This window comes from Bos grunniens, chromosome 3 (assembly GCF_055505025.1).
Source record: "Bos grunniens cultivar Pamir isolate PY7600 chromosome 3, Bosgru_T2T1.0, whole genome shotgun sequence".
Classification (NCBI taxonomy): Eukaryota; Metazoa; Chordata; class Mammalia; order Artiodactyla; family Bovidae; genus Bos; species Bos grunniens.
The window spans coordinates 86,426,798-86,450,265 of NC_141167.1; the positions used below are offsets into that span (position 1 = coordinate 86,426,798).

The window sequence follows — 23,468 nt, forward strand, 5'->3', positions numbered from 1 at the left end:
TGGTGAAAACAAATGGTACAAAAATTTTGGAAAATACTTTGATGTTACCTAGTGAAAGTAAATACAAAACAGCAATTCCATTCCTGTGTATATGCCCTATATTCCTAGAAAGTCTTATTCATGTACACCAGGAGACATATACAAGAAAGCTTCAGTTCAGTTCAGTTCAGTCACTCAGTCGTGTCCGACTCTTTGCAACCCCATGAACTGCAGCACGCCAGGCTTCCCTGTCCATCATCAACTCCCGGAGTCCACCCAAACCCATGTCCATCGAGTCGGTGATGCCATCCTACCATCCCATCCTCTGTCGTCCCCTTCTCCTCCTGCCCTCAATCTTTCCCAGCATATTAAAAAGCAGAGACATTACTTTGCCAACAAAGGTCCATCTAGTCAAGGCTATGGTTTTTTCCAGTGGTCATGTATGTGAGAGTTGGACTGTGAAGAAAGCTGAGTGCCGAATAATTGATGCTTTTGAACTGTGGTGTTGGAGAAGACTCTTGACAGTCCCTTGGACTGCAAGGAAATCCAACCAGTCCATCCTAAAGGAGACCAGTCCTGGGTGTTCATTGGAAGGACTGATGTTGAAGCTGAAACTCCAATACTTTGGCCACCTGATGCGAAGAGCTGACTCATTTGAAAAGACAAGAAAGCTTATTGCATCATTATTTATAATGGAAAAAATCTAGAAATGACACAAATGTTCAACAATTGTGAAACTGATAAATAAATAAATATATATATATATATATGTATTCATACACTGGTATACTATATGAGAGAAAAAGAATAGAATACAGTTACAAACATCAACATAGTTTAATGTAAATAAGTAGAATGTTAAAATATCATATACAGTTCAAAAATAGGCAAAATCAAATAATATGTTGCTTATACATACATACTTGGTGCTAAAAGTATAAAGAAAAAGGAGAAAAATGGTTTACAGAAAATTCAGTATATTGGTTAACTCTTGGTGCAAGAAGAGGCATATGACTGGGGAGGACACAAGGGTTTTAAAGTAAGGAGAATGCCGATTTCTTAACTTGGTAGTGAGTACATTAGGGTTAATGATACAATTTCTAATTGTACTTATGTTATTTATACTTTTTTGTATTTGTGCTGTTTATGTCACAATAACAAAGAATTTTATAAAAACAAAAAGAACGTCTACACTGACTTCCGTACCATTTGGCATGTGTTACTGCCAGACCAACTCTTACTTTCAGACAAAGGCACTGAATTGTGACAGAAGGCTTGGTTTTGTGAAATAACAAAAAAGAAAAATAGAAATGGATGATGTGATGACAGTTTAAATAGACACTTTAGAAAACAGCTTCACTGAAAGAATGCAGTGATATGGGCAGTCACTAGAAGAGGGGGCATGGTCAAGGGTGTATTTTTAAATGGGAGAAATTGTAGTGTTTTTGTACGCTTATGGGAATGATACAACAGAGATGCAAAAATTGATTGTGACTGAGACTACTGCTCAACAGACTCTATCCTCTTTTTTTGTTTTGTGACAACCCAGTCACATCCACGTTCTGCATTTTGCCTGGGTAAATGGCCACTCAAATAGAAACCACATTTCCACACTTCCCTAGGAGCTTGTGTAGACACTAGTCTAGATTTTGGCCAGTTAGTTATGAACAGAGTAAATATGTACAACCTCCACTTCACATCCTTAAAAATGAAGCAATGACCCAGCTTCAACTATGCACATGAGGACAACATCTTGGAGAACAGAAAGAACCAGTGGATTTCTCAAGGCTTTCATGAAACAGAGGTACCCTATCAGCTTAAGCAAGCCTTACTATTACATGAATAAGAAATAGATTTCTATCTTATTTAAGTCACTGTCTTTGAGATGTTGTTGCTATAGTTTCTTATCTCTCATACTGATGTTGCAAGAGAGAGGGAACAATAACAGGAGTAAAGTAAATGAGAGTAAATGAGAGGAATCCAATCCAATGCCCAGGTACAGCACTTGGCATGGGAAGTTTTCAAGTATATCACACCACAAAACTGACATCAATGAGGTAGGAAGATTTATGCTATAGAGAGGGGGCCAGGGAGAAATCCTTTGCAGATGGGTCCAAAGGAGAGAGGAGCAAAACATATTGATAACAAATAACACACTCTACTTCACAGGCTTATTCCAGTGCTATAACTCAGAATTTTGAGGCATCCAGGAAATTTCAGAAAGCATCTCTTTGCCCATGGTATTATAAAACAAATAGATACTATTAAGTAGTTAGGTGCGTGCTAAGTGGCTTCAGTCATGTCTGACTCTTTGCAACCCTATGGACTGTAGCCCGCCAGGCTCCTCTGTCCATGGAATTTTCCAAGCAAGATACTGGAGTGGGTTACCATGCCCTCCTCCAAAGGATCTTCCCAACTACTTAACAAGGGCTTCCCAGGTGGCACTAGTGGTAAAGACCCAGGGTCTTTCTTTACCTTCCATCAAATTGTATAGTTTGTAATATATTAAGGTAATGGTATTATAGTGACAAATAATAACACATTCTGGTTGTCAAGTCCTTATTTTGTGTCAGAGGCTATTCTAAATTTGTGGTTTGTTAATTAACTTAATGTAATAACGAATGATAAACCTGGTAAATCATGTAATTTTGGAGAAGATGGAGAGGTGAGTGGGCCCTGAGACCAACACCTCTGCTGATAATCTGCTGAAGCATAAGTTTTGTAGAGGTGGCATTCTAAGCAAATGCACATTTGTTCATTATTGTAGTTCAAAAAGAATTCAACAGTATATTAAAAAGATCACATATTCCAATTGCTGCTGCTGTTAAGTCACTTCAGTCGTGTCTGACTGTGTGACGCCATAGATGGCAGCCCACCAGGCTCCACCGTCCCTGGGATTTTCCAGGCAAGAACATTGGAGTGGGTTGCCATTTCCTTCTCCCATACTCTCATTAAATGGGATTTATCTCTGGAATGCAAGGATGTTTAAGCATACACAAATCAATAAATATGACACATTATATTAACAGAATAAAGGATAACAATTAGATCGTCTTAATAGATGCACAAAAGCACTTGACAAAATTCAGTATCCTTTATGATTTGTTGTTGTTCAGTCGCTCAGTCATATCCAGCTCTTTGCAACCCCATGGACTGCAGCATGTTAGGCTTCCCTGTCCTTCACCATCTTTTGGGAGTTTACTCAAATTCATGTCCATTGAGTCAGTGATGCCATCCAACCACCTCATCCTCTGTCAACCCCTTCTTCTCCAGCTTTCAGTCCTTCCCAGCATCAGGGTCTTTTCCAATTAGTTGGCTCTTCACAGCAGGTGCAAAGTATTACAGCTTCAGCTTCAGCATCAGTCATTCCAATGAATATTCAGGACTGATTTCCTTTAGGATTGACTGGTTTGATCTCCTTGCTGTTCAAGGGACTCTCAAGAGTCTTCTCCAACATCACAGTTCAAAAGCATCAATTCTTTGGTGCTCAGCTTTCTTTATGGTCCAGCTCTCACATTCATATATGACTATTGGAAAAACCATGGCTTTGACTAGACGGACTTTTATTGCAATAATGTCTTTGCTTTTTAATATGCTGTCTAGGTTTACCATAGCTTTTCTTCCAAGGAGCAAGTGTTTTTTAATTTCATGGCTAAAGTCACTATCTGCAGTGATTTTGGAGCCCAAGGAAATAAAATCTGTCACTGTTTCCATTGTTTCCCCATCTATTTGTCATGCAGTAATGGGACTGGATGCCATGATCTTAGTTTTCTGAATGTTGAGTTTTAAGCCAGCTTTTTCACTCTCTTCTTTCACCTTCATCAAGAGGCTCTTTAGTTCCTCTTTGCTTTCTGCCATTAGGGTGGTGTCATCTGCATATCTGAGGTTATTGATATTTCTCCCAGCAATCTTGATTCCAGCTTGTGCTTCATCCATCCTGGCATTTTGCATGATGTACTCTGCATAAATAAGCAGGTTGATGATACACAGCCTTGACGTACTCCTTTCCCAATTTGGAATCAATTCATTGTTCCACATCTGGTTCTAACTGTTGCTTCTTGACTTGCATACAGGTTTCTCAAGAGGCAGGTTAAGATGATCTGGTATTCCCATCTCTTTAAGAATTTTCCAGTTTGTTGTAATCCACACAGTCAAAGGCTTTAGCATAGTCAACAAAGCAGAAGTAGACATTTTTCTGGAATTCTCTAGCTTTTTCTATGATCCAGCAGATGTTGGGAATTTGACCTCTGGTTCCTCTGTCTTTTCTAAATCTAGCTTGTACATCTAGACGTTCTTGGTTCACCTACTATTGAAGTGTAGCTTGGAGGATTTTGAGCATTACCTTGGTAGCATGTGAAATGAGTGCAGTTGTGCGGTAGTTTGAATGTTCTTTGGCATTTCCCTTCTTTGGAATTGGAATGAAAACTGACCTTTTACAGGTCACTATGGTCACTGCTGAGTTTTCTCAATTTGCTGGCATATTGAATGTAGTGCTTTAAAAACATCATCTTTTAGGATTTGAAATAGCTCAGCTGGAATTCCATCACCTCCACTAGCTTTGTTTGTAGCTGATGCTTCACGATTAAAAAGTCCTTACAATTAAAAAAAAACTCAAAAAAATTGGGTGTAGAATAAATGTACCTCAACATAAAAAAGTCATATATGACTATATATATATATATATATAGTCATATATATAACATTAATCATACTCAGTGATGAAAAGTTTTAAGCTTTTCCTTAAAATCAGGAACAAGATGATGGTGACCACTCTCACCACTCCTGATCAACATAGTAGTGAAAGTTTTAGCCACAACAATTAAGCAAGTGAAAGAAACAAAAAGCTTACAAACTGGAAAGAAAGTAAAATTGTCCCTGTTTGGAATAACATGATTTTATATTACTTAAAAAAAACAAACCCTAAAGACTCCACCAAAAAAACTGTTAGAACTAGTCAATGAAATAAGTAAAGTTGCAAGATATACAATCAGCATTCAAGAATCAGTTGAATTTCTATTTACTAACAATAAATATCTAAAATGGAAATTTAGAAAATTCCATTCATAATAGCATCAATAAAATACTTAAAAGTAAAGTTAACCAAAGAGGTAAAAGACAATCAAAAACTGTAAGACATTGATGTAAGAATTAAAGAATACATAAATAAATGAAAAGATATGACAAGCTCATGGATTGGAAGAATTAGTACTGTTAAAATACCCATATGACCCAAAGACATCTGTAGACTCAGTGCAATTCTTAGAAAAATTCCAATGGCATTTTTCAAAGAATCAGAAAAAATAAAGTCCTAAAACGTGTATATGTGTGATTAGGCCACCCAAGATGGCTTGATCTCCTGCTCTCTGTACACACCCTGCTTGACCAGTGCCTGCTTCATCTACACCCTATTCACATGACAGACTTTCTTATATACTTACCCTCGCCCACTCAAAGATTGTTCTAATCTTTAGATCAGAATATCTCCACCCTAATAGACTATCAAAGGGGTGGTGAGGGTGTGTCCTTCTGCTAGTTTCCCTGGTAATCCATAACCCAACCTGATGTCAATTCCCACTGTAACTGATAACCCTCATCCCAGGAGCAAAGACTACCACCATCTTCTGCCTACCAAGTGCTGCACATAGTAGGATATTGCTCCAGGACCTTGCTTTAGCTGTGTAAATCCCTCTATCCATTAAACCATTGATGTCTCTGTTGCTGACCCCAGGCTCTTTCTCTTGTCTCAAGGCTAGACAAGTACAAGGCTTTCAGGTCTGTGAGGTGCAATCCAATAGTATGGACCCTCAAAAGACCTCAAATAGCCAAATAAATCTTGATACAAAAGAACAAAGCTGAAGGCATCACATTTATGGATTTCAAACTATACAACAAAACTATAGCAATCAAAACATACAGTATTAGCATAAATACAAATATATAAATCAATGGAACAGAGTCAAGAGCCCAGAAATTTATTTATTTATAAATAAATGATTTATAAATCATTTTTGTAAAGATTTACAATCCTTTCTTATCAGCTAATATTTGACAAGAACACTCAATAAGGAAAGTATAGTCTCCTAACTGTGTCAGGAAAACTGGCTAACCACATGCAGCAGAATGAAATTGGACCACTATCTTACATTACTCACAAAAATTAATTCAAAATGGATTAAAGACTTAAAATATAAGATCTGAAACTGTAAAACTAACCAGAAGAAAACATAAGAGACCAATGGACAGATCATTCAGACAGAAAATCAGTAAGGACACACAAGCCTTAAATGATAGGTTAGACCAGATGAACTTAATTTATATTTATAGACCATCCCATCTAAAAGCAGCAGAATACACTTTCTTCTAATGTGCACATGGAACATTCTCCAGGTAGATCACATGTTGAGCCACAAATCAAGCCTTGGTAAATTTAAGAAAACTGAAATCATTTCAAGCCTTTTTTCTGACTGCAATGCTATGAGATTAGAAATTAATTACAAGAAAAAACTGTAAAAAACACAAACACATGGAGGCTAAACAATATGTTACTAAACAATCAATAGATCACTGAAGAAATTGAAGAAGAAATTTAAAAAATACCTAGAGACAAATGACAATGAAACCCTCAGAACCCAAAACCCATGGGACACAGCAAAGGCAGTTCTAAGAAGGAAGTTTATAGCAGAACAATCTTACCTTGGGAAAAAAGAAAACTCTCAAATGAACAACCTAACCTAAAACTAAAAGCTAGTTCTTTGAAAAGATAAACAACATTGATAAACCTTTAGCCAGATTCAGCAAGAAAAAAGGGGAAAGGGTTCGTTAATAAAATTAGAAATGAAAAAAGAGAAGTTTCAAATGACACCACAGAAATACAAAGGATTATAAGAGACTACTACAAGCAACTATATACTAATAAAGTGGACAACCTAGAAAAAATGGACAAATTCTTAGACAAGTACAAACTGGCAAGACTGAATCAGGAAGAAACAGAAAATACAAATAGACCAATCACAAGTATTGAAATGGAAAATATGATTTAAAAACTTCCAACTAACAAAAGTTCAGAACTAAATGGCTTCACAGGTGAATTCCATCAAACATTTGGAGACGAGTTAACACCTATCCTTCTGAAACAATTTCCAAAAACTGCAGAGGAAGAAACACTCCCAAATTCATTCTATGAGGCCACCATCACCCTGATACTAAAACCAGATAAAGATACCACACACAAAAAAAGAAAATTAAAGGTCAATATCAGTGAAGAATATACTCACAAAAAATTCTTTAAAAGATATTAGAAAATTGAATTAAACACCACATTAAAAAAATTATATACCATGATCAAGTGGAATATACCCCAGGGATGCAAGGATTCTTCCATATATACAAATCAATCAATGTGACACACTACATTAACAAATTGAAAATAAAAAATATATGATAATGTCATAGATGCAGAAAAAGCTCTTGACAAAACTCAACACCTATTTATGATAAAAACTCTCCAGAAAGTGGGAATAGAGAAAACAAACTTCAACATAATAAAGACCACAAACAACAAACCCACAGCTAACATCATTCTCAGCAGTGAAAAACTGAAAGCATTTCCTCTAAGATCAAGAGCAGGACAAGAATATCCATTCTCACCCACTTTTATTCAACAGAGTTTTGGATGTCCTATCCATGGCAATCAGAAAGGAAAATGAAATAAAAGGAATCCAAATTAGAAAATAAGAAGTTAAACTGACACTGTTTGCAAATGACATGATACTACATGTAGAAAATCCTAAAGACGCTGCCAGAAAATTACTAGAGCTCATCAATAAATTTGGTAAAGTTGCTGGATAAAAAAAGTTGAATTCCTATACACTAGCAACAAAAGATCAGAAAGAGAAATTAAGAAAACAATCCCATGTTACATCACATCAAAAAGAATAAAATATCTAGGAATACATCTACGTAAAGAGGCAAAAAAGACATGTAGTCTGAAAACTATAAGATGCTGATGAAATAAATCAAAGTTGACAAAAACAGAGAGAAAACCATGGTCTTGGGCTGGAAGAATAAATATTGTCAAAATGATTATACTACCCAAAGCAATCTACAGATTCAGTGCAATCTCTATCAAATCCCCAGAGGTATTTTTCACAGAATTGAACAAAAATCTTTTTAATTTGTATGGTAACACAAAAGACCCCAAATAGCCAAAGCACTCTAGAGAGAGTAAAACAGAGCTGGGGGAATCAGGCTCCTTGACTCAAACTATACTACAAGGCTACAGTCATCAAAACAGTATGGTGCTGGTACAAAAACAGAAATACAGATCAATGGAACAGGATGGAAAGTCCAGAGATAAAGCCATGCACCTCCGGTCAACCAATCTATGACAAACGAGGAAAGAATATAAAATGGAGAAAAGACAGTCTCTTCAACAAGGGGTGCTAGGAAAACTAGACAGATATATATAAAAGAATGAACTCAGAACAACATACACAAAAATAAACTCAAAATGGAAGCCTGGATACTATAAAATCTTAGAGAAAAACAGGCAGAACACTCTCTGATATAAATTGCAGCAATATCTCTCCTGATCCACCTCTTAGACTAATGAAAATAAGAACAAAAATAAAATGGGACCTAATTAAACTTAAAAACTTGCACAGCAAAATGAAAAGATAATCCACAGAATGGGAGAAAATATTTGCAAACGATGCAACTGATAAGGGATTAATCTCCAAAATATACGAACAGCTCATGCAGCTGTTGATGCAGCTCATGAGCTCATGCTCGTCCCAACCCCCCAAAAAAATGGACATAGATCTAAATAGACATTTCTCTAAAGAAGACACACAGATGGCCAAAAAGCACACGAAAAGATAATATCGCTAATTATTATAGAAATGCAAATCAAAACTACAATGAGGTGGTTTCACCTCACACTTGGTTAGAATGGTCATCATTAAAACATCTACAAACAATAAATGGTGGAGAGGGTGTGGAGAAAAGGGAACTCTTCTATACTGTTGGCTGGAATGTAAATTGGTACAGCCACTAAGGAGGTTCCTTTAAAAACTAAAAATAGAGCTTATGTATGATCTGGCAACCCCACTCCTGGCCATATACCTGGACAAAAATCATACTTTGAAAAGATATTCACTATATCATTTTTCACAACAGTCAAGACATGGAAGCAACTAAAATGTCTATTGACAGAGGAATGCATAAAGAAAATGTGGGAGATATATACATATATAAAATCATATATGTAATATATATTATTGTATTATATATATATAATACAATAAAATATTACTCAGCCATAAAAAAAGAAGGAAATAATGTCATTTGCAGCAACATGGATGAACCCTGAGGGCATTATGCTTTGTGAAATAAGTCAGAAAAAGAAAGGCAAATACTGTATGTTATCACTTATATGTGCAATCTCTTACTAGGAGAATGGATAAGGAAAATGTATTCAATGTGTACTATGTCATAGTTAGAAGTAATAAACTAGATGAACACATAACAATAATAATGTCTTAAAATCATAACAAGTAAATAAAACAAGAAATAAGATGTGAACTTTAGCACAATACTATCTATGTAAATTTAAAACATACATGAAACATTGTATAATTTTTAAGAATATAGATTCAAGAATACAACTGGAAAAATGCCTATCACAATAAATAACATTTTGAACACATATATTACCTGTTGAACTCTTTTCTAAATATACTAATGTACTAATTTAATTCTCAAAACTCTAACCATTATTATCCCCAATATATAAATAAGGAAATTGAGGCACAGAGGGATTATATAGCTAGTGGGCGGCAGATGTGGGGTTTAAACCTTGGCAATCTGACATCAAAGATTATGCTCTTAGTCTTCCCCAAAATGTACATGAAAAGGAGGCATAAAATTACAATGGTAGATGCAAATATTATGCCCTGAAAAATGACTGACTTAACTCCCTGTGGGCTTCCCAGGTGGCTCAGATGGTAAAGAATCCTCCTGCAATGCAGGAGACCTGGGTTTGATCCCTGGGTTGGGAAGATGCCCTGAAGGGGGAAAAGGCATCCCACTCCACTATTCTTGCCTGGAGAATCCCCTGGGTCTGAGGAGCCTGGCAGGCTACAGTCCATGGGGTTGCATAGAGTTGGACATGACTAAGTGACTAAGCACATAACTCCCTGTACCTGAGATCTAAAAAAGAAAAAAAGCTTATTACTAAATCTCATTTGTTCCTCACAACTCTTAATCAAGTACTTATATTAAAATGGCAGACAGATTATGTAGCTGATTCTTTCTGATTCTAAAATTTTGAATCTTAATCTTTACATTTTCTATGACAGAAGGCCTAATTGAGTACACTGTATCTGTGAAAAAAAGAAGGGTGTACTATTTTTCCACTTTTCTAGGACAATTAACTGTATAAGAGTCATTTATTCTCAACACAAAGTGGGCCTTTTCAGCAGATGGATATCTATATTAAGTTCTAGCTTTTAGCAAACAAAGTTATTGTGATAGCCATGTTTGCACACTTCTTGCTAAGAGTACTGTTACTTTAGACAGTGAGATCTAAAGAGATTATGTGATCATAAGAGATATGACATTTATGGCAAAATAAAAATAGAGCAAAATACAAAGTAATCTTACAGTAGAACGCTTCCAGAAATGAGCAATTTCATCGATATTTTTTGCAGGATGAAGCAAGAAGTATTTCTTCCATTCATCCCAATCTACTGTCATTGTTCCATCTCTATCAATGCTGAAATTAAAAAAATATTTATAACAAAGTTAGCAACATTATAAAAATTAATTAAACACTTCCTACATATTTATTGTAGAAGCCACTTCTTTGGGCTTCATCAATTTTCCTATCTTTAATAAAAGTTTATTTTTTGGAATAGTTTAAGACTTTCAGAAAATCTTAGAGAGTATTTATCGAGATCCATTGTACAATTTATTAAGATAGTACTGAGAGTTCCCACATATCCCCACATCCAGTTTCCCCTAATGGTAACATCTCATATAATTATGATCTATTTGTTACAATTAATAAACCAATATTGATATATTATTATTATTAACTAAAGTTCAGGCTTTAGTTCCTTTTTTTGTTTTAGGGTCCCACCTGAGATACCACAAGCCATTTGGTCATTACACCTCCTTAAGACTTTCTTGGCTATGAAAGTTTCTCAGATTTTCATTGTTTTTGATAACTTTAATAGTTTCAGTGTATGCTGATCCAGATATTTTGTAGAATATTCCTCTAATGGAATTTATTCTGTATTTCTTTTTAATTATTTACTTGTATGTGTTTCTCTCATACTTGCCTATGATCTTTCAAAAGGAAAGACAATTTCTAAGTCACTTCTACATCTTTTGGCACTAAGTACTCAATGTTGAATGAATAAATAAATGAATAAAATGGACTGAAGTTTAACCTTATACCTTTTGACTCTCTCTGGTAGTAGTTTTCCCCTGACCATCTCTTTTAACTCAATTCTAAAATAACCTAAAATCAAGCTATCCTGTCAATCCTTTCAAAAATGTTTTATTGTAAATAACCTTACTTCTTGTTTAATTGTATGAAGGTTAGAGAACATATTCTACATGATTCAAATTCTATTTAGTTTTTCACATTTCCTTTATGACCCACCATATGGTCAATTCTTGTGAATTTTCTATGGGTCCTTAAAATAATGCATACCCTGCAGCTTTTGAATGCAATATTCTAGTTATACTTGTTAGGTAAAGATTGATGGTGTTGGTGGTGGTGGTTTAGTCACCAAGTCATGTCCAACTCTTGTGACCCCTAGACTGTAGCCCACCACGCTTCTCTATCCATGGGATTTCCCAGTGGTATTATTGAAATCTTCTATTTTTACTGATATTTTCCTGTGTGCTTGTACTATTACTGAGAAATGTGCAATAAACTTTCTTACTACAATCATTGTTTCATCTTGCTTCATAAATTTGAGGCTACGTTTTTAGATCCATACATATTTAGAATTGTTATATATTCCAAGTGAATTAAATCTCTAATAGTTATAAAATGCTTCTTTTAAGTTTTGTAATGAGTTTTGCCTTTGCCATTCTTTTTTCTTAAACAAAAGGAGATGTTAGCAACCTCAGTAAGATAGCAGAGCAGAAGGTACTATTCCTCCCCCAACAAGAAAACTATAGTTAGACAGCTACCCAGAAATGAGAAGATCCCTGAGAGGGTTCAAGAATCCAATTAAGAAACTATAACAACATGACGGAGTAAAAAAAAAAAAAAAGTGGAGAATGATCACACAGAAACAATCCCTGATGAGGCTCACTTAGCTGATATGTGTGGAGATGGCAAGAAACAAAGAAGGGTGAGGGTTGACATCCACCAAGTGGCAGGTGTCATCATGGTCTCCAGCTGCCTGCTCTATGGAGGGCCCCAGCAGCCTTTGCCACTGAGGACTTCAACAGGCCCCACAACAGCCATAGATTCCCCACAGCTTTCACAGTGAAGGAACCTGAAGTGGCATCGGTGCAGACTCCAGAGCCTGCTCCAGAGAGAACACTGGCAGCTTTTGCCGCCAAAGTAAACAACAGATGTTGCTGCCGTGGACGCAATGGAGATGAAGATGCTGTGCACCCTCACCAGAGGGAGCCTCTATTGCACCATCCTGGGACCAGGCCTGTGGCCACCATAATCCCTGAGCCCTGGCTACTCCCCCCACGCACCCACATTTCAGGCCCCAGCAGCACGGCTGCTCTAGCACACATGTGTTCAAACCCCTGCTCTGTGGCTTCTTGGTTCACACCTACATCTCAAACACCAGAGCCACTGTGACTACAGGCTAGTTAGTGCCTTGGACCCCAGAGCCACAGTCACTGTAAAAGAGCCTGCACTTCAATCCCCAGCTCTGTGGCTTCTCCATGCATGGTTGCACCACAGATATTGAAGGCACTGCCAGGGAGAACTAGCCAGCATGCTGAACCTTGGAACTACTGTCAATCCATGAGCATCTGTGCTCCAGACCCTGGCTCAAAGGCTGTTCCACAGGTACCCACACATCAGTAGCTGTGCACTACCATCACAGGGGACCCTACAAGCTGGATCCAGCACCATGACTTATCCCCTTGGCTAGGACAGCTCCACTGGAGACAAGGAGATCAAGAGGTTTCCAGACGACTTGTGCATCAAAGACTCCAACAGTCCTCATCACTTTACAGACCTCTACAGCCTTGGCCATTGAGGATCCTGGTAATCTTCACTGATGCCAAAGTCAGCTGACAGAGTTGCACAGAAATTATGTCACTGGGCTTTTCACAGAATCAGAACAGCCACATACCCCCCACTTGGCACCCTTGTACCTACCCACAAGTGAAGGTCTTTCCCCACCAAAACCACTCTGGAAAGTCTGAAAGACTTCAGACTTCATCAAATGTGTATATGTCAATTAAAGGATACAAGAAACATGAAAAATCAATAAAACACGAGACTGACAAAAGAACACAATACTTTCCAGTTCAGTTCACTTAAGTCGCTCAGTTGTATCTGACTATTTGTGACCCCATGAATTGCAGAACGCCAGGCCTCCCTGTCCATCACCAACTCCCGGAGTTCACTCAAACTCATGTCCATTGAGTTGGTGATGCCATCCAGCCATCTCATCCTCTGTTGTCACCTTCTCCTCCTGCCCCCAATCCCTCCCAGCATCAGAGTCTTTTCCAATGAATCAACTCTTCGCATGAGGTGGCCAAAGTACTGGAGTTTCAGCTTTAGCATCATTCCTTCCAAAGAAATCCCAGGGCTGATCTCCTTCAGAATGGACTGGTTGGATCTCCTTGCAGTCCAAGGGATTCGTAAGAGTCTTCTCCAGCATCACAGTTAAAAAGCATCAACTTTTCGGTGCTCAGCTTTCTTCACAGTCCAATTCTCACATCCATACATGACCACAGGAAAAACCATAGCCTTGACTAGACGAACCTTTGTTGGCAAAGCAATGTCTCTGCTTTTGAATATGCTATCTAGGTTGGTCATAACTTTCCTTCCAAGGAGTAAGCATCTTTTAATTTCATGGCTGCAGTCACCATCTGCAGTGATTTTGGAGCTCAGAAAAATAAAGTCTGACACTGTTTCCACTGTTTCCCCATCTATTTGCCATGAAGTGATGGGACCAGATGCCATGATCTTAGTTTTCTGAATGTTGAGCTTTAGCCAACTTTTTCACTCTCCACTTTCACTTTCATCAAGAGGCTTTTGAGTTCCTCTTCACTTTCTGCCATAAGGGTGGTGTCATCTGCATATCTGAGGTTACTGATATTTCTCCAGGGAATCTTGATTCCAGCTTGTGTTTCTTCCAGTCCAGCGTTTCTCATGATGTACTCTGCATATAAGTTAAATAAGCAGGGTGACAATATACAGCCTTGATGTACTCCTTTTCCTATTTGGAACCAGTCTGTTGTTCCATGTCCAGTTCTAACTGTTGCTTCCTGACCTGCATACAAATTTCTCAAGAGGCAGGTCAGGTGGTCTGGTATGCCCATCTCTTTCAGAATTTTCCACAGTTGATTGTGATCCACACAGTCAAAGGCTTTGGAATAGTCAATAAAGCAGAAATAGATGTTTTTCTGGAACTCTCTTACTTTTTCCATGATCCAGCGAATGTTGGCAATTTGATCTCTGGTTCCTCTGCCTTTTCTAAAACCAGCTTGAACATCAGGAAGTTCATGGTTCACATATTGCTGAAGCCTGGCTTGGAGAATTTTGAGCATTACTTTACTAGCATGTGAGATGAGTGCAATTGTGCAGTAGTTTGAGCATTCTTTGGCATTGCCTTTCTTTGGGATTGGAATGAAAACTGACCTTTTCCAGTCGTGTGGCCACTGCTGAGTTTTCCAAATTTGCTGGCATATTGAGTGCAGCACTCTCACAGCATCATCTTTTAGGATTTGAAATAGCTCCAGTGGAATTCCATCACCTCTACTAGCTTTGTTTGTAGTGATGCTTTCTAAGGTTCACTTGACTTCACATTCCAGGATGTCTGGCTCTAGGTCAGTGATCACACCATTGTGATTATCTTGGTCGTGAAGATCTTTTTGGTACAGTTCTTCTGTGTATTTTTGTCATCTCTTCTTAATATCTTCTGCTTCTGTTAGGTCCATACCATTTCTGTCCTTTATCGAGCCCATCTTTGCATGAAATGTTCCCATGGTATCTCTAATTTTCTTGAACAGATCTCTGACTTTTCAGTAACTGATCTCAAAGAAATGGAGGTCTACAAATTGACAACAAATTCAAAATAATTGTTTTAAATAAGTTAAACAAGCTATAAGATAACACAGATAGACGACTCAATGAAATCAGGAAAAGAAACACATGGACAAGATTAGAGGTTCAACAGAGAGACAGAAATCATAAAAAAAGAATTAAAGAGAAGCTCTGGAGCTGAAGATACAATGAATGAAATGAAAAATGCAATACAGAATATCAACAACAGACTTAAGAAGGATAAAGAATCAGTGAACTCAAACACAGAGCATTTGAAATTATCCTGTCAGAGAAGAATAAAAGAAAAAATGAAAAACATCTATATGAATTATGGACCCCATCAAGAAAAACAATATACACATTATGGGTGTCTGAGAAGGAAAGAGTGAGAAAAGGGGCTGCTGCTGCTGCTGCTAAGTCACTTCAGTCGTGTCCAACTCTGTGCGACCCCATAGACGGCAGCCCACTAGGCTCCACTGTCCCTGGGATTCTCCAGGCAAGAATACTGGCGTCGGTTTCCATTTCCTTTTCCAATGCATGAAAATGAAAAGTGAAAGTGAAGTCGCTCAGTAGTGCCTGACTCTTAGTGACCCAATGGACTGCAGCCTACCAGGCTTCTCCATCCATGGGATTTTCCAGGCAAGAGTACTGGAGCGGGTGCCATTGCCTTCTCCAAAAGGGGCAGAAAGCGTCTTTAAAAAAAAATGGCTGAAAATTTCACCCAGATTTGAGGAGGCTTCCTTGATAGCTCAGTTGGTAAAGAATCTGTCTGCAATGGAGGAGACCCCAGTTCACTTCCTGGGTCGGGAAGATCTGCTGGAGAAGGGATAGGCTACCCACTCCAGTATTCTCGGGCTTCCCTTGTGGCTCAGCTGGTAAAGAATCTGCTTGCAATGCAGGAGACCTGGGTTAGAAATCCCCTGGAGAAAGAAAAGGCTACCCACTCCAGTATTCTGACCTGGAGAATTCCATGGACTGTATAGTCTGTGGGGTCGCAGTCAGACATAACTGAGTGACTTTCATTTTCACTTTTTCATGAACATCTAAGTACATGAAACTCAGAAGTCCCCATACCTAATGAGGACTTCTCCAAGACACATTATACTAAAATTGTCAAAAGTCAGAGACAAAAATTGTCACAGAGAAGAGAGAATTTTGAAAGCAGCAAGAGAAACAAAATTCACTTCATACAAGGTAACTTCCCTGAGGCTATCAGCAGACTCCTAAGCAGATATCTTACAGTTCAGGAGAGAGTGGGATTAAGAAGATACAGTTTCCCAGGCAAACAAAACCTGAGAGAGTTCATCACTCCCAGACTTGCCTCACCAGAAATACTAAGTAGAATTCTTTAAGTTGAAATGGAAGAACACTAATTAATATCATGAAAACATATGAAAGAATAACACTCACTGGTGAAGGTAAATCAAACTGAGAATACTCTAGGACTGTAATGGTATTGTATAAATCACTTAACTCTAGCATAAAGGATAAAAGACAAAAGTGTTAAAAATAACTATAGCTACAATAATTTATTAATGGGTACACAATATTAAAAAACATACTAATTGACAGAATGTGGTCCACTGGAGAAGGGAATGGCAAATCACTTTAGTATTCTTGCTTTGAGAACCCCATGAACAGTATGAAAAGGCAAAATGATAGGATACTGAAAGAGAAACTCCTCAAGTCAGTAGGTGCCCAATATGCTACTGGAGATCAGTGGAGAAATAACTCCAGAGAGAATGAAGGGATGGAGCCAAAGTAAAAACAATACCCAGCTGTGGATGTGACTGGTGATAGAAGCAAGGTCCGATGCTGTAAAGAGCAATATTGCATAGGAACCTGGAATGTCAGGTCCATGAATCAAGGCAAATTGGAAGTGGTCAAACAAGAGATGGCAAGAGTTAATGTCGACATTCTAGGAATCAGAGAACTGAAATGGACTGGAATGGGTGAATTTAACTCAGATGACCATTATATCTACTACTGCAGGCAGGAATCCCTCAAAAGAAATGGAGTAGCCATCATGGTCAACAAAAGAGTCCGAAATGCAGTACTTGGATGCAATCTCAAAAACGACAGAATGATCTCTGTTTGTTTCCAAGGCAAACCATTCAATATCACAGTAATCCAAGTCTATGCCCCAACCAGTAACGCTGAAGAAGCTGAAGTTGAATGGTTTTATGAAGACCTACAAGACCTTTTAGAACTAACACCCAAAAAAGATGTCCTTTTCATTATAGGGGACTGGAATGCAAAAGTAGGAAGTCAAGAAACACCTGGAGTAACAGGCAAATTTGGCCTTGGAATACGGAATGAAGCAGGGCAAAGACTAATAGAGTTTTGCCAAGAAAATGCACTGGTCATGACAAACACCCTCTTCCAACAACACAAGAGAAGACTCTACACATGGACATCACCAGATGGTCAACACCGAAATCAGATTGATTATATTCTTTGCAGCCAAAGATGGAGAAGCTCTATACAGTCAGCAAAAGCAAGACCGGGAGCTGACTGTAGCTCAGACCATGAACTCCTTATTGCCAAATTCAGACTTAAATTGAAGAAAGTGGGGAAAACCACTAGACCATTCAGATATGACCTAAATCAAATCCCTTATGATTATACAGTGGAAGTGAGAAATAGATTTAAGAGCCTAGATCTGATAGATAGAGTGCCTGATGAACTATGGACGGAGGTTCGTGACATTGTACAGGAGACAGGGATCAAGACCATTCCCACAGAAAAAAAATGCAAAAAAGCAAAATGGCTGTCTGAGGAGGCCTTACAAATAGCTGTGAAAAGAAGAGAAGCGAAAAGCAAAGGAAAAAGGAAAGATATAAACATCTGAATGCAGAGTTCCAAAGAATAGCAAGAAGAGATAAGAAAGCCTTCTTCAGCGATAAATGCAAAGAAATAGAGGAAAACAACATAATGGTAAAGACTAGGGATCTCTTCAAGAAAATCAGAGATACCAAAGGAACATTTCATGCAAAGATGAGCTCGATAAAGGACAGAAATGGTATGGACCTAACAGAAGCAGAAGATATTAAGAAGAGATGGCAAAAATACACAGAAGAACTGTACAAAAAAGACCTTCATGACCAAGATAATCACGATAGTGTGATCACTGACCTAGAGTCAGACATCCTGGAATGTGAAGTCAAGTGAACCTTAGAAAGCATCACTACAAACAAAGCTAGTAGAGGTGATGGAATTCCACTGGAGCTATTTCAAATCCTGAAAGATGATGCTGTGAAAGTGCTGCACTCAATATGCCAGCAAATTTGGAAAACTCAGCAGTGGCCACACGACTGGAAAAGGTCAGTTTTCATTCCAATCCCAAAGAAAGGCAATGCCAAAGAATGCTCAAACTACCAAACAACTGCACTCATCTCACATGCTAGTAAAGTAATGCTCAAAATTCTCCAAGCCAGGCTTCACCAATATGTGAACCGTGAACTTCCTGATGTTCAAGCTGGTTTTAGAAAAGGCAGAGGAACCAGAGATCAAATTGCCAACATCCGCTGGATCATAGAAAAAGCAAGAGAGTTCCAGAAAAACATCTATTTCTGCTTTATTGACTATGCCAAAGCCTTTGACTGTGTGGATCACAATCAACTGTGGAAAATTCTGAATGAGATGGGCATACCAGACCACCTGATCTGCCTCTTGAGAAATTTGTATGCAGGTCAGGAAGCAACAGTTAGAACTGGACATAGAACAACAGACTGGTTCCAAATAGGAAAAGGAGTTCGTCAAGGCTGTATATTGTCACCCTGCTTATTTAACTTATATGCAGAGTACATCATGAGAAACGCTGGACTGGAAGAAACACAAGCTGGAATCAAGATTCCCTGGAGAAATATCAGTAACCTCAGATATGCAGATGACACCACCCTTATGGCAGAAAGCGAAGAAGAACTAAAGAGCCTCTTGATGAAAGTGAAAGTGGAGAGTGGAAAAGTTGGCTTAAAGCTCAACATTCAGAAAATGAAGATCATGGCATCTGGTCCCATCACTTCATGGCAAATAGATGGGGAAACAGTGGAAACAGTGTCAGACTTTATTTTTCTGGGCTCCAAAATCACTATAGATGGTGACTGCAGCCATGAAATTAAAAGACGCTTACTCCTTGGAAGGAAAGTTATGACCAACTTAGATAGCATATTCAAAAGCAGAGACATTGCTTTGCCAACAAAGGTTCGTCTAATCAAGGCTCTGGTTTTTCCTGTGGTCATGTATGGATGTGAGGGTTGGACTGTGAAGAAGGCTAAGCGCCGAAGAATTGATGCTTTTGAACTGTGGTGTTGGAGAAGACTCTTGAGAGTCCCTTGGACTGCAAGGAGATCCAACCAGTCCATTCTGAAGGAGATCAGCCCTGGGATTTCTTTGGAAGGAATGATGCTAAAGCTGAAACTCCAGTACTTTGGCCACCTCATGCGAAGAGTTGACTCATTGGAAAAGACTCTGATGCTGGGAAGGATTGGGGGCAGGAGGAAAAGGGGACGACAGAGGATGAGATGGCTGGATGGCGTCACTGACTCGATGGACGTGAGTCTGAGTGAACTCCGGGAGTTGGTGATGGACAGGGAGGCCTGGTGTGCTGGGATTCATGAGGTTGCAACGAGTCAGACATGACTGAGTGACTGATCTGATCTGAATATCAAAAGTTAAAATTTTGGGGGCAGTAAAGGGGTTCAGTTCAGTCGCTCAGTTTTGTCTGACTCTTTGCAACCCCATGCCCTGCAGCATGCTAGGCCTCCCTGTCCATCACCAACTCCCAGGGCTTACTCAAACTCATGTCCATTGAGTTGGTGATGCCATTCAATCATCTCATCCTCTGTTGTCCCCTTCTCCTCCTGCCTTCAGTCTTTCCCAGCATCAGGGTCTTTTCAAATGACTCATTTCTTCACATCAGATGGCCAAAGTATTGGAGTTTCAGTTTCAGCATCAGTCCTTGCAATGAATATTCAGTACTGATTTCCTTTAGGATTGACTGCTTTGATCTTGCAGTCCAAGGGACTCTCGGGAGTCTTCTCCAACACCAGAGTTTGAAAGCATCAATTCTTTGGGGCTCAGCTTTCTTTATGGTCCAACTCTCACATCTATACATGACTACTAGAAAAATCATAGCTCTGACTACACGGATGTTTGTTTGCAAAGTAATATTTCTGCTTTTTAATGCTGTCTAAGTTTGTCATAGCTTTTCTTCCAAGGAGCAAGCATCTTTTAATTTCATGGCTGCAGTCACCATCTACAGTGATTTTGGAGCCCAAGAAAATAAGTAAAGGGGTAGAATTTTTGTATGCAAAGTTAACTTGTATTCAGCTTAAAATACTTTATAAGATGTTTTATGTAAGCTTCATGGTAATCACAAAGCAAAAAGCTATAACAGACAAGAGAAAGAGAAAGAGGTCAAAGCAATTACCACACAAAGTCACAAAATCAAAAAGGAAGATGGCTAGAGAAGAATAAAGGAACAAAGAAACTACAAGCCATTAAAAAACAATTAAGCAAATAATATGTAAGTCCTTACTTATCAATGTGTGGAGAAGACAATGGCACCCCACTCCAGTACTCTTGCCTGGAAAATCCCATGGACAGAGGAGCCTGGCAGGCTGCGGTCCATGGGGTCACTAAGAGTTGGAGTCGACTGAGCGACTTCACTTTCACTTTTCACTTTCATGCATTGTAGAAGGAAATGGCAACCCACTCCACTGTTCTTGCCTGGAAAATGCCAGGGATGGGGGAGCCTGGTGGGCTATAGTCCATGGGGTACAATGGCCAGAGAAGGCAATGGCAACCCACTCCAGTACTCTTGCCTAGAAAATCCCATGGATGGAGGATCCTGGTAGGCTATAGTCCATGGGGTCACTGAGGGTCGGACAAGACTGAGCGACTTCACTTTCACTTTTCACTTTCATGCATTGGAGAAGGAAATGGCAACCCACTCCAGTGTTCTTGCCTGGAGAATCCCAGGAACAGGTGAGCCTGGTGGGTTGCCGTCTATGGGGTCGCACAGAGTCGGACACGACTGAAATGACTTAGCAGCAACTTATCAATGATTAAATTCTCCAAACGAAAGTCATTGAGTGGCTGAATAAACTTTAAAAAACAACACTTAACTTCTTGCTGCCTAAAAGAGACTCATTTCAGCTTTAGGGATACACATAGTCTCAAGGAGAAGGGATGGGAAAAGATAATCCATGCAGATAGAAACCAAAATAGAGCAAAGTATGAATAACTTGAGTTTAATTCAAAAACTATAAAAAGAGACAAATAATGAGACTATATAATAATTGAGAGGTCACTTCATTAACAGACTATAATTATAATATTCATATATATTATATGAACCAAATATTGAACTAAATATATTAAGCAGATACTAACATACCTGAAGGTAGAAACAGCAATGAAAGAACAGTATAAGACTTCACTCTCCCACTTTCAACAACAGACAAACCATCCAGACAGAAAATCAGTGAAGAAATAATTAACGAACTACACATTGGACCAAATGAACCTAAAAAACAAATACAGCAGCAGAATACATAATCTTCTCCAGTGCACATGGAACATTCTCAAGGACCAATCATGTCTTAGGTCACAAAACAAGTCTCAACTTTAAGACTGAAATCATACCAAGTATCATTTCTGACAATAGTATGAAACTAGAAATCAATAACAAGAGGAAAACTGGAAAATTCACAAGTATGTAGATATTAAACAACACTCCTCTGAACAACCAGTGGGTGTAGGAAGGTATCAGAAGAGAAATAAAAAAGTCTTATGAGATGTGAAAATAGAAACACAACATAACAAGTCTTATGCTGCTAAGTCACTTCAGTCGTGTCTGACTCTGTGCGACCCCAGAGACGGCAGCCCACCAGGCTCTCCCGTCCCTGGGATTCTCCAGGCAAGAACACTGGAGTGGGTTGCCATTTCCTTCTCCAATGCATGAAAGTGAAAAGTGAAAGTGAAGTTGCTCAGTCATGTCCAACCCTCAGTGACCCCATGGACTGCATCCAGGCAAGAGGACTGGAATGGGGTGCCATTGCCTTCTCCAACAAGTCTTAAAGCATGCGGCAAAAGCAGTTCTAAGAGGGAAGCGTATAGCAATAAATGTCAACATTTTTTTTAAATAAAGATCTCAAATAAACAATCTAATTGATCCCTCAAGGAATTAGAATAGAAGAAAAAACTAAGCCCAAAGTTAGCAGAAGGGAAAAAAATAATAAAGATCAGAGCAGAAATAAATACCAAAACCCAAATCCATAGAACAAAAGATCACCAAAATTAAAAGCTTGTTTGTTTAAAAAGGTAAACCAAATTGGCAAACTTTTAGCTGGACTAACTAAAAACAGAGAGAAAAGACTCAAATAAATAAAACCAGAAAAGAATTAGGAGACATTAAGACTGACGCCACAGGAACACAATGGGTTATAACACACTACTATGAACAATCTACGGAGAAGGCAATGGCACCTCACTCCAGTACTTTGCCTGTAAAATCCCATGGATGGAGGAGCCTGGTGGGCTGCAGTCCATGGGGTCGCTAAGAGTTGGACACGACTGAGCGACTTCACTTTCACTTTTCACTTTCATGCATTGGAGAAGGAAATGGCAACCCACTCCACTGTTCTTGCCTGGAGAATCCCAGGGACGGGGGAGCCTGGTGGGCTGCCGTCTATGGGGTCTCGCAGAGTCAGACACGACTGAAGCAACTTAGCAGTAGCAGCAGCATGAACAATCATATGCCAACTAATTGTAAAATCTAAAAGAACTGGATAAATTCCTAGAAATATACAACCTAGCAAGACTGAATCATGAAGAAACGGAAAATCTGAACAGAGGAATGACTGAATAGACTGAATCAGTAAACAAAAATGTACCAACAGAGAAAGTCCAGGACCAGATGGTATCCCTGGTAAATTCCTTCCATAAAGAAGGAAATCTCACCATTTGCAATAACACAGATGGACTTTAAGGGCATGATGCTAAGTAAAACAAGTCAGACAGACAAAGACAAATACTATATGATCTCACTTATACATGGAATCAAAAGAAAGAAAAAGAAAGGAAAGAAAAAGACCTTATAGATAGAGAAAACATATTGGTGGTTACCAGAGGTGGAGGGTAAATCTTAAAAGCTCTCATCATAAAAAAAATCTATAACTATATATGGTGACTGATGTTAACTAGACCTATTGAGGTGATCATT

The 23,468-nt window shown here is 38.6% G+C and overlaps 1 protein-coding gene across 1 annotated transcript in view; it reads right to left on the minus strand.

Annotated features, from left to right (window-relative positions):
* Positions 1 to 23,468, minus strand: part of LOC147375952 (mitochondrial adenyl nucleotide antiporter SLC25A24-like) — a 92,643-nt gene that overhangs the window by 41,795 nt on the left and 27,380 nt on the right. Inside the window, exon 4 of the mRNA XM_086391516.1 lies at positions 10,642 to 10,753. Within this exon, the coding sequence (XP_086247642.1) occupies positions 10,642 to 10,753 (112 nt within the window). The remainder of the gene's footprint in view (positions 1 to 10,641; positions 10,754 to 23,468) is intronic.